Raw genomic sequence first — 12,580 nt, forward strand, 5'->3', positions numbered from 1 at the left:
TGCTGCATTAGCATCAAAACAAAGTAGGCTAAATAAAAAATGATCATACATACGTCGTCTAAGAAAAAAAGTGGAAAAGTCAGGGGCCCACTTTAGTATTCTTTCAGGGGTCCCAGAATTCCTAGCAACGGCCCTGATTGGTAACACTTTATTTTAAGGGATCCTTGTTCCTGTGTATCTACCTAATTAATTACAGTGTAATTACCCATGTAACCGTATGTAATAACATGTACTTACATTGTAAATACATAGTGTATTTTCGTGTACTTACAGGTCCTTGTTACACTTGTAATAAGAAATGCTTGTGCAAAGAGAGAGGACAACAAGCATTTCTTATTACAAGTGTAACAAGGAGCTGTAAGTACACCAAAATACACTATGTATTTACAATGTAAGTACATGTTATTACATACGGTTACATAGGTAATTACACTGTAATTAATTAGGTAGATACACAGGAACAAGGACCCCTTAAAATAAAGTGTTACCTGACTAACTTGCTTATTTCACTCAGTGGACCGGCGGATCAGCTGGTGTGCAGTGCGCGCTGTATAGCCTACTGTATGATCTCTCTCTCTCTCTCTCCATCGCGCTGTACGTCTTCACAAGACACAGGTCGACGTGTGTGGGGTGAGATGGAAATAAGAGCAGAGCGCACCTTCGCTCTCATGTTGAGTTCCATATTAAGACAGGTGCGTCAGTGCCAGTAGATCGCGCGTCAGGCATTTGGCTCTCCTAATGGGAATGGCTGGTTTGACGTGACTTTATCATTAAAAGTGAAAAGAGAGAGAGAGAGCTGTCAACCACTCGACGCGTCAGGTCAGCATAGCGCAGGGGGAGGGATTTTAGTATTCTGTGGTGAAAAATAGACTCATTCATGAAATTTTATTGAGAATTTTACAGAGGTGCACAGCGCATGTTTACGGTGTCCGGCGACTCTGACCCCTACACCGCAGCAGCCAGCAACAGACTTTTCCAAAATAAAAGCATGTGAGCAACATGCATTAATGCGCGATAAAATAAATGTTGGCGTTAATAGTTTAATGAGTTGCCATAACGCAACTTGCACAGCCCTAACAAATACACAAATGTAGCCCGTGGTTCTGAGACGTGACACGCTGTGGTCACTAGAAATTTATTTATTTATTTGCGGGGAGTGAATGAGCAAGCCAGAGATGCACAGCAGATTTCATGGTTGCCGACTGGCAAAAACTGAAAGAGGGGCTTGTAAATAACTGTTTATGTTACAGGTTTCACACAAACAAACAAAAAACATCCAGTAGCCTATGTTAAGTCTCAGCTGTGCCATGGCGAGGGTGCACGACGCACAATCATGTGGTTTTAATTTATGAACCTCATAATTATTTCTCTTTCCTCTTGTTTGAATATAAGGCCGGTCACTTAGGACACTTTCATTTTACACATACAGTCTCATGCGTGTATATTCACGGACACGTTGGCATGTTGTTTATTTATTGGTTAGGGTTTATTTGCGCACCGTATGCTTCAGTGTTACCATTAAAACCACCACAAGGCAAACATTTACTAGAATGCAAATTCTGTAGACAGGTAAACTGCGAGTGATATACATTTTTATTTGTGCTCTGTCGGTGTTTATTTATCTTTGAAGCTACTTATAGATCGCCTGTTTTGGAGGCAATTATAGCAATTCATCTGAGGGAAAAAAGAAAGGAGGAGGAAAAGTGATTGACAGATTAACTCGGGTCAAAATCACTGCTCCTCCCCGTGGACAAATGAGACACTGCAGCTGATTTTCACACGGGCTGCAGAGGGGCGTTAACAGTCGTGGCTGCGTTCGCTACGTCATCGCGGGGGATTAAATTATCGCCACGGGCCAAGCGGGAGCCCGTCACGGACCCGCCACGGACCCATCACGGTCCCGCAGAGGTCCCACTAGGGACCAGGGGGAACTTCTAGGTGGCTACATCTGTATGTTCAATTATTTTTATCCACAGGAAAGATTTTGAAATCAGTCAACTCAATGGGAAAGATGAACAAGCAATGTGTGCCCAGCTCCAGAAAAAACTGAAGGAGTTGCAGGTAATATTTCAAAATTTGTAAAGTAAACTGAGCAGGCTACAACCTGCAAAAAAATGTTGTGACCACAATGACTATAATGAAATTGAAAAGGGAATGGCTTTCATTTTGGTCTAGGCCCGCATTGAAGAGCTGGAAGAAGAGCTTGAGGCAGAGCGAGCTGCCCGAGCCAAGGTGGAGAAGCAAAGGGCAGACTTGTCCAGGGAGCTGGAGGAGATCAGTGAGAGGCTGAAGGAGGCTGGTGGAGCAACAGCTGCCCAAATCGAGATGAACAAGAAGAGGGAGGCTGAGTTCCAGAAACTCCGCAGAGACCTTGAAGAGGCCACTCTGCAGCATGAAGCCACCGCTGCCACACTCAGGAAGAAACAGGCCGACAGTGTGGCTGACCTGGGGGAGCAGATTGACAACCTGCAGAGAGTCAAGCAGAAACTGGAGAAGGAGAAGAGTGAGCTCAGACTGGAACTGGATGATGTGGTCTCAAATATGGAGCAGATTGTAAAGGCTAAGGTAAATAACATTTTAGCTTTTAAGTTGTGAAAACTATCATTGTAAAATGTTTTTTTTTGTGATCAAGTTTTTATTATTTCATCCCCCCCACCCTTTTTACAATATGCCCACATTAAATCAAATTCACAGCTACATAATTACATACACCACCTTAAACCATACATATACCACCGTACATCGTACATATACCACCATACATCGTATATAAAATGTGTACGTCATAACCATGTGAGCTATTGTCCCACCCTTATCCCACCCATACCACCCCTACCCCTCTGGCTTATTTCCCTCCCCTCCCCTTCCCCTTGCTGGATTTAGTCTCTGAACATAAAGGGGGAAGTACATCACATACAGTTCAATTAATTAACACAGGAGTGTCAAGTCCCCTTGTCCCTCTCATCTTCTACTAACAAATGTCCAAGGAGTACACCAGTAATAATGGAAATAAATAAATAAGTAAGAATAAAAAATAATAAAAATAAAAGTAATAATGACCATCCCGAGACAAGGGTGATCTAGTTCACACTGCCAATGATATCCCCCAAATATTCAACATACATACCAAACATACCATACAGGTACCCCCCAACTCACAAATCCCTATGCACAAATTTACCCAGACATCTTCATACACTCATACATGGAGGACTAAGCCCTATCAACTAACCAGTTTCATCTATGTAACTTAAGTCTAATCTTCTCCAATGCCTTAGACAGGACCTCGATGCTCATCATTGTAAAATGTGTTGATATTTTATCCCCCCATGAATTCCTCTCAAGCACTGCTAAATGTATAAGATTTACTGCTTTTTCTTTTCAGAATAATTTGGAAAAAATGTGCCGGTCTCTGGAGGACCAGATGAATGAATACAAGACCAAGTCAGATGAGGGACAACGGACCATCAATGATTTCACCATGCAGAAAGCAAAGCTTCAAACTGAGAATGGTTTGTGGAAGATCTATTTGATTTGATTTTGATTTGATGGATATTACAAAGTGCTCATTATATTTATCAATCAAACTTAGGTGAGCTTTCGAGGCAGCTTGAGGAAAAAGACTCCTTGGTATCTCAACTTACCAGAGGAAAACAGTCCTACACTCAGCAAATTGAAGATCTCAAAAGACAGCTGGAGGAGGAAGTCAAGGCAGAGAAAATGACAACAGGACCTCATTTGGTATAGACTAGATATTCATACAGCAGAAACATTAAACTATGATTTTGATTTAGGCCAAGAATGCATTAGCCCATGCAGTGCAGTCTTCTCGTCATGACTGTGACCTGCTCAGGGAGCAGTTTGAGGAGGAGCAGGAGGCCAAGGCTGAACTGCAGCGTGGCATGTCTAAGGCCAACTCTGAGGTGGCTCAGTGGAGAACAAAGTACGAAACTGATGCCATCCAGAGGACTGAGGAACTAGAGGAGGCCAAGTGAGTAAAACATGACTTTTTCTTGAATAATGTGGAATTACTTTTAAAAGCAAATAAAACCTAAATCAATTCAATTACAATCTAGGAAAAAGCTGGCTCAGCGTCTGCAGGATGCTGAGGAGGCTGTTGAAGCAGTGAATGCTAAATGCTCTTCTCTGGAGAAGACCAAACACAGACTGCAGAATGAGATTGAAGATCTCATGGTTGATGTGGAAAGGTCAAATGCTGCTGCTGCTGCTCTGGACAAGAAGCAAAGAAACTTTGATAAGGTACAATTTTTTTTAATCTTTTGTCTTTTCTTTTCCATGAACAATCTAAGAGTAATGACATATAAGCACAAATGTGTCAGGTCTTAGCTGGTCTTTCTGTACACTGCAGGTTTTGTCTGAGTGGAAACAGAAGTATGAGGAGTCTCAAACAGAACTGGAGAGTTCTCAGAAGGAGGCCAGGTCTCTGAGCACGGAGCTCTTTAAACTGAAGAACTCCTATGAAGAATCTCTTGAACATCTGGAGACAATGAAGAGAGAGAATACGAATCTGCAGGGTAAGGGTTCACCAGCCTACACCCCTATTAAAGGATTTGATCTGATAACCCAACCACTGACACTGTTGCATTTGGTTTCTCAGAGGAAATATCTGACCTCACTGAACAAATTGGTGAGGGTGGAAAGAGTATTCATGAGCTTGAGAAGATTTGAAAACAGTTGGAGCAAGAGAAGTCAGAGATACAAACAGCTCTGGAGGAAGCTGAGGTATGTTTTGTCATGTGAAAGAACTCAAGCTCCTTAATTTGTCAGCAACAAGTAAAACCCTTCAAACAAAATGTCTCTTCTGTCTAGGCCACCCTGGAGCATGAGGAAGGGAAGATCCTCAGAGTTCAGCTTGAATTCTATCAGGTCAAAGCTGACATTGAGTGCAAGCTCCTTGAGAAGGATGAAGAGATGGAGTAAGCGAAGAGAAACCAACAGAGAGTTGTGGACACTCTTCAGAGCTCCCTTGAGGCCGAGACTCGCAGCAGGAATGAGGCCATGCGCCTGAAGAAGAAAATGGAGGGAGACCTCAATGAGATGGAGATCCAACTCAGCCAGGCCAATAGGCAGGCATCTGAGGCCCAGAAACAACTCAAATCTGTTCATGTGCATCTAAAGGTACATGTTTCATTTCTGAAGAAAAAACACTTTGGACACATTTTGATTTAACTTTCTAAATGAATATTTTGCTTTTTCAGGAGGCTCAGCTTCAGCTTGATGAATCTATAAGAGCCCATGATGACATGAAGGAAAACATTGTCATTGTTGAGAGACGCAACAACCTGCTTCAGTCTGAGCTGGAGGAACTGAGGGCTGCTCTGGAGCAAACTGAGAGAAGCCGCAAACTTGTTGAGCAAGAGCTGCTGGATGTTAGTGAGAGGGTGCAGCTACTGCACTCACAGGTAAGATGTAGTCATTTCACCCGACACAATTCTTTTTGCTCATCATCAACTTACTGAGAAATCCTGTCATTAAATTTTGCCTTCAACCAGAACACCAGTCTGCTGAATCAAAAGAAGAAGCTGGAGGGTGACACAAGCCAGCTTCAGACAGAAGTAGAAGATGCAGTGCAGGAGTCCAGAAATGCAGAGGAAAAGGCCAAGAAGGCCATCACTGATGCTGCCATGATGGCAGAGGAGCTGAAGAAAGAGCAGGACACCAGCGCTCACCTGGAGCGTATGAAGAATAACATGGAACAAACCATCAAAGACCTGCAGCACCGTCTGGATGAAGCTGAGCAGATCGCCATGAAGGGAGGCAAGAAGCAGGTGCAGAAGCTTGAGGCCAGGGTGAGTGGTTGAAATATTTGGCAAATGGCATTATTTACATACCTGCTCTTTGAAATGTACAGGGTTATTGGCTGACATTTGCTGTTGCTCCATCCTGCAGGTCAGGGAACTTGAACGTGAGGTGGAAAGTGAGCAGAGAAAAGCTGGTGATGCTGTAAAGGGAGTAAGGAAGTATGAAAGACGTATAAAGGAGCTCACTTATCAGGTAACAACTGATCTATAGAAAAATGTAAATATGAAAAATTAATTAATTATATAATTAATTAAATTATATTCAGTAATACATTTTCATTTTATGTCATTTTCATATTTATTTAGACTGAAGAAGACCGTAAAAATCTAGCACGTCTTCAAGATCTGGTGGACAAGCTGCAGCTGAAAGTCAAGTCCTACAAGAGAACTGCAGAGGAGGCTGTAAGTACTCCCAGTATTTAAGATGAAGTAATACAGAATTAGGAATAAGAAGTGTTCAAGCCTTTATGTCCATGCATATAAAATACCATGGCTCATTTCCTGAATTGTACCACCTAACATTCTAAATATAGCATTGGGTAATACAGCCAAAACTACGTTGACAGACTAATGACCTCAGATTTGTACAAACCAGTAAAACTTTCTAAACAACACACAATCAAATCTGATGTAATTAACATGTATTCCATGTGGTGTCAGTTTAATGTATGTTTCATTACATGAACTTAATTGAGTACACAAAGTACAAATACAGAAAGACACTGATGAGAGGATATTGTGTGTCTGTTCAACAGGAGGAACAGGCCAACAGCAACATTACCAAGTTCCGCAAGATACAACATGAGCTTGATGAAGCTGAAGAGAGAGCTGACATTGCCGAGTCTCAGGTCAACAAGCTACGTGCAAAGAGTTGTGATGTGGGGTTAAAGGTCAGTGTGTTTTTAATACCTTTTTCCTTGACTGCGTTGAGAAAACTACATACAGTACAACTGTTTTGGGATTTGTCGTTCTGAGTATAGCATTACTGCTGTTACCATCTGGATGATCTATGATGATTAAAATAAATAGTAATATACATGATAAACTAACATTTGGTTAATTTATCATGAAAATACTGCAGTCAGAATACATTGTATTCTACTACTGTACTGTTTGATCCAGGATCCACTAAGGCCACCTGTAAATAGTATGGTGTCAAAATGTTTCATCTCCATGTCACAATACAATGTAGAAGTCCCCCAAAAAATATGTATTTAAAAAAACTAACCTTTAAAATAGCAAAGATATTTGTTTTGTTTTTAACATTTTTCTTTCTTTCTTTCTTTCTTTCTTTCTTTCTTTCTTTCTTTCTTTCTTTCTTTCTTTCTCTTCTTCTTAATTTAGAAAGGACACGACGAAGAGTAAAGCTCATGGACTGAAGTCCTGTTCTGAGTCACCTAATGTCTGAATATTGGTGTCTCCCTATGAATGTTGATTTTTCAGTAGAATAAAATTAGACTGCATCTAAACCTGTGTCTTGGATTGTTTTATGTTTTCCATCCTCACTATATACTATATAGGCATACTGAAACAAAATCTTGAGTGCTGGCACTTAAATTGATATAGGTCTTACAAACAGTCTGTAACAGATCAACTCTTCACTTAGCTACAGTATGGGATGGGCAGCGGATGTAGTCGACATATTGCACGTCATGTAGATTTTTGTATACAGTAGAAACTGTACAAAATTGATCTCGTATTTGAGTTGATTACAGTAATGTGGTTATTCTCATTTTTATTTTATTTTTTTCATTTACTGTTATACCCTTAGAATGAGGGTTTTTTCATCATCTGTATACATTGTCAACAGTTGTATATCCAAGGTAGAAAATCAGATTTGCTGTAATAGTTATGAATGCACAAAAGGCGATTAGTTATGGTTATATCATGTATCATTCTGTAATTATTTTGTGCGGTTCTCAGTAACACTGATGGGCTGTTTGAAGGGTTTTCTGTTTTACTAGTTACCACATCCAACAGTTTATTACTAGTTACCACATCCAACAGTTTAGGGACACATCCTCTACATAACTGCAGGGCAGCAACAAGTTCAAACAGCAGAGGTCAGTAAAGTGTTACCTTTCTCCTTTAAAGTACTGTGAGTTTATTACTAGTATTATCATGTTGTTTATAAAAATAACAATAATATAACAATGTGTGTGTGTGTGTGTGTGTGTGTGTGTGTGTGTGTGTGTGTGTGTGTGTGTGTGTGTGTGTGTGTGTGTGTCTTATTCTACTCTATTCCCTGTCATGTGATGTGCTGCTGTGGCAAGCGAATGTCCCCAAAGTTGGATTAATAAAATTCATCTAATCTAATCTAAATTATAGCAATAAGTATTACTACTATTATGCACTTCTGGTCCTGTTCCTATTCTCTCTCTTATCACCTATCACCCCTTGTCCTTAGCCCCAAACCTAAACCTACCTTTCCATTCACTGTCATGTCTCTCCTCTCAGCCAAACCAGTGAAGGCAGAGGTTCCACCAATCCTCAGTCTGGTCCTGCTAGAGATTTCATCCTGTTAAAAAGGAAATTTGCTCAGTGTTTTCTCATTGTGGGACCTGCAAGGTTCTGTAGAGAGCTTTGAGAAAATTGAAATTGATAAAAAACAACTAACTGATCATAAAGTGAGCTAGAGTGAAGGTTATAGAGATTAAAGCAATTTGTTATGGAAATGATTGTGCTTATATGAAATACTCTATCTGTTCATTAATACAATTAGTAATTTTGTTACATGCACAGCATAGTTAAAACAGAAGCACACCACATATTCATATACATATTTAGGTCTATTACAACCATGTCAACATACTAGATAATATTTGCAATTTCAGGTAGCAGTTCTCTCACCTGTTATAATCGTGCTCCCTTGTGGCAGGCATCTGGCTTACTTCTGTTTCACATACAGTAAGAAGTCAGTAAAACGTATACAAACGTTCTACATGTCAAAATTTCCTTACAAGAAACATAATAAAAAAATAAGGTGACTTATACAATTTGTTAAAAAGAAACATTTGTTTCATTACAATAAGTAGGGTTATGATGTATAGGAAAGCTTTCATATATATTTTCTCTAAATAAAAGAGTCCAGTACACAGTTGCATGTCATCCGAGCTTGTCTTTTACCCACATATTCCTTCAGTATCTCCTTCAAGATCTAACGTTACAAACAGCATCACGCTAACTGCGCAAAGCGCTACAAGATTTGATGAAAAACAATGACACATATTTAAAACAAACACTTCAGATTGTTCACGTGATCTTAAATAATATTAATATATTACATAGTGATTAAAATTTAAAGTGATTTTTTTTTTTACAAAATCAATTAAAATACAATGTAATTCAAACCCTACCTTTATGACTTGATTCTCTGCTGTGCGCAATGTTGAATCATCATCAGCAAAAAAAAACTAAAATCATAAAACTTAATCTTTGGACATCTTTCAGATCTGCAACGCAGATGCACCAACCACTAACTACTTCATTGTCTGAATGGAGGCCCGGAGAAAGAGTAAGACAAGAAAAGGACACGTGGAGGCTGGATCCAATACTTCACACCTCCTCAAGTGACCTTCGGTAAATAACAAGCATTCTAACAATAGCACCCTCATCTGAAACAGCAGTTGGCTCAGATTTCAAACTTAAGAGAGACAAGGTGCCTTGCACCTTCCCTTATGTGTGCATGTGCTTGCAGAAGTCAGAGGTACAAGGACTATGGACAGCTGGGAATGGGACCTTTGACGAAGAGCTGATTGCTCCTCTAACGCCTGGAATAGATTACAGCTAAGTTAAGACGTTCAGAATATAGGGTATGAAGGAAAACACATTGTCAACATTATGTACAATGGTCACTGTATGGAGGGTAATCAAAGGAACTTCCTGTTGTCACCTCGGTTAAGTTCACGTCAGCTGTTGGTACATCAGGGTCTGCTGAGTAGTTTCCCTGAGGCCATCGCAGTATGAATCATAGTCAGTGTCAGTTCGACAGTTATCCATTGATGTTTGAGACCAGTAAATATTCTAGCTGTATTTTTTGGCATTTTCTGCCTCCTTTCGACAGCGCAGTATAGAGACAATAAATGGGGAGGGAGAGCGGGGGAACGACACGCAGAAAATGGACCCAATGCGGAATAATGCGGCTAATTAACGATAAAAGTCAGACACTCGCTCATTACTGTTTACCTGTGGGGACCTGAAACAAGCTTATTCAGGCAGAAGTGAATGAAGTAAAGTCAGATAGGTGCCTCGAAGGACTTTGGTAAAGTATATGAAACAAACTCGGTAGCTAGCTTCTGCTACTTACGTTCACGGGTGCGCGTGGACAGCAGGCACTGACGTGCGTGAGGTAGACGTGAAGGTGAGGAAATGGTATGGCCCACTTTAGGGGTGTCTGACTGAAACCGTTAACACTTAAACACCCCCCTTCAGAGCCTTTAGTAAGTTATTAAGTATGAAGTTATGTAAGTTAATGTAGAATATTAAACTTAAGGATTTCTTTGTTTTGGTGCTTGTGTCCTAAAGTAGAATGTAGCCTAGGATTTATTTATTTATTTATTTATTTATTTAATGTTATAGAAAAAGATGCACTAAATGAACCAACTTTATTTTTGAAACATTGCTTAAATTGTGTACAGTAGGCATCACTACCTGTTTGTCACAGTGCTACAGTAATTGAACCCTCTTTTTGGGGTCGCCTCAACCACAATCCCTTTGGCCCTTTAGCGTCTGACGCCTACAAAAACATTAGACACCTGAAAATTTACATTTGGAAGTTTCAACTACCTGAAACAAATGATAACAACAATATGTTAGGCTATATGTAAAAGCCAAACTACAGTAGCATTAAGTCTGGTTCTAACGTGCAGGAATACAATTCATATTCAGAATAGCCTATGCGATGGATGCATGGGCACACACATTCTGCAAAGAGTCACAGTTGTTCTGCCTTTGTCTATTGATCACCTGTTGGTGCTCCTCTCCATGTAAACACCCTTTGTCCCTCTGTAGTGCGTCATAGGCGGCCCCCAAGCTGTCCAATAAATCATCAGCACCGTTGAAGCCGCCAGCAGGAATTTCACAGGTTATCTTTATGCTCAAGGATGCAGCAGCGTGCCAGACGCATGGACACGGGTGGAAGCAAGGGTACAATGATCAACTTGGAGTCCTATAAGGACGAAAACCTGCCTGATTTTCCTACTTCATGTAACTAATGAACTACTAATGTTGCTTCTGTTCTGACACATATAACTTCTTGAATTTCAAAAGTATCAGCTCAGCTAAACTCTCCAAAAGGTTTCTGCACCCAGTGAACCCATGAGCGCAGTGTGAAGAAAAAGTCATCAGATGTTTTGTTTTATGTGGGTTACCTCACTGAGTCTTAAAGGGATAGTTCACCCTAGAATGATATTTCGCTCATTATCTACTCACCCTCATGTTGACTAAGGGCTGGAAGAAGTTCCAGAGTCCTCCGTCCCTTCTCTGAGTTACAGGGGGTCTTAGCGTAGCAGTGCATTTCAAAGCAACGGTTGCAAAGGGACACCAGAGCTCTTCGTAAAAAAACACACACAAAAAAACATCCAAATACCTCCACGATGCTCGTATGTAATGTCCGTCTTGTGCTGAAGCCCCAAATTGCGTAATTGTCCCGAAAAAAATTAAATAAGTCCACATTCCAAGCTTGTTTGTAGCATTAGCTCTGTGTCTGTTGTCCGGTCTTCCGCTGCCAGCGCGCATGCGCAACCAGACTGAGACTCGAGTCGGTCTCAGTGCGAACTTTGCGCATGCGCGCTGGCAGCGGAAGACCGGACAACAGACACAGAGCTAATGCTACAAACATGCTTGGAATGTGGACTTATTTAATTTTTTTCGGGACAATTACGCAATTTGGGGCTTCAGCACAAGACGGACATTACATACGAGCATCATGGAGGTATTTGGATGTTTTTTTGTGTGTGTTTTTTTACGAAGAGCTCTGGTGTCCCTTTACAACCGTTGCTTTGAAATGCACTGCTACGCTAAGACCCCCTGTAACTCAGAGAAGGGACGGAGGACTCTGAGACTTCTTCCAGCCCTTAGTCAACATGAGGGTGAGTAGATAATGAGCGAAATATCATTCTAGGGTGAACTATCCCTTTAACCTACTGATTCAAATTTGCCACCAAAGGCCTTATTTGGACCAAAAGATTTTTATTGTTTGTTTGTTTTTTGTTGTTGTTTTTGTTAATATGCCAATATTTCGATGGAATTTTGATATAATTAAAATAATAAAACCAGTTTTTAGGAATCATAATAGTTGGTGACAGCCAGGTGGGCCCATTTTGACTGCAGTTGCCCTGTGTGGCAGAAGCTGTTTTATGTGATCTGCTATAGCACACTCTTCTCTCTTAGCTGAGAGAAGAGTGTGCTACACACACACACACACACACACACACACACACACACACACAAAAGAGGGTTCTGGTGATTCAAAGACATGAATAGTTCATTTTTAACTAAGAAAAAAAGAATTGTTTGGATTATTCTGAGCTGTCCATGATGCTGAAAGTGAACATACTGCATTTAGCAGAGGCCAGAAAATAAACCTGCTGTTCTAGCTGATAGAGAAATATCAGACGCAGCTGACCTTCACTTCGATAGTTTCAACAACACCCTGATCACATTCACACTGTTACTGGAAGGTGCCATGTACAACCACAGAGGAGTTGGATGATGCTGTTCTTTAGATTCCCCTTTCTGGATTTAATCCAGTTCTACTT

At 40.6% G+C, this 12,580-nt stretch overlaps 1 protein-coding gene across 1 annotated transcript; it reads left to right on the plus strand.

Moving 5' to 3' along the window:
• Positions 1 to 916: 916 nt before the first annotated feature.
• On the plus strand, positions 917 to 7,291 carry LOC146970614 (myosin heavy chain, skeletal muscle-like). The gene is given in 16 exon segments (XM_085805932.1): positions 917 to 990; positions 1,977 to 2,061; positions 2,176 to 2,565; positions 3,386 to 3,512; positions 3,593 to 3,724; positions 3,727 to 3,991; positions 4,077 to 4,260; positions 4,370 to 4,535; positions 4,619 to 4,743; positions 4,831 to 5,139; positions 5,220 to 5,423; positions 5,514 to 5,810; positions 5,911 to 6,015; positions 6,129 to 6,224; positions 6,578 to 6,712; positions 7,167 to 7,291. Coding segments are annotated over 16 exon segments (2,715 nt in total). The 3' UTR covers positions 7,188 to 7,291.
• The last annotated feature ends 5,289 nt before the right edge of the window (positions 7,292 to 12,580 follow it).

The sequence above is a fragment of the Trachurus japonicus genome, chromosome 17, assembly GCF_045865225.1.
Source record: "Trachurus japonicus isolate A0001 chromosome 17, Traja_1.0".
Classification (NCBI taxonomy): Eukaryota; Metazoa; Chordata; class Actinopteri; order Carangiformes; family Carangidae; genus Trachurus; species Trachurus japonicus.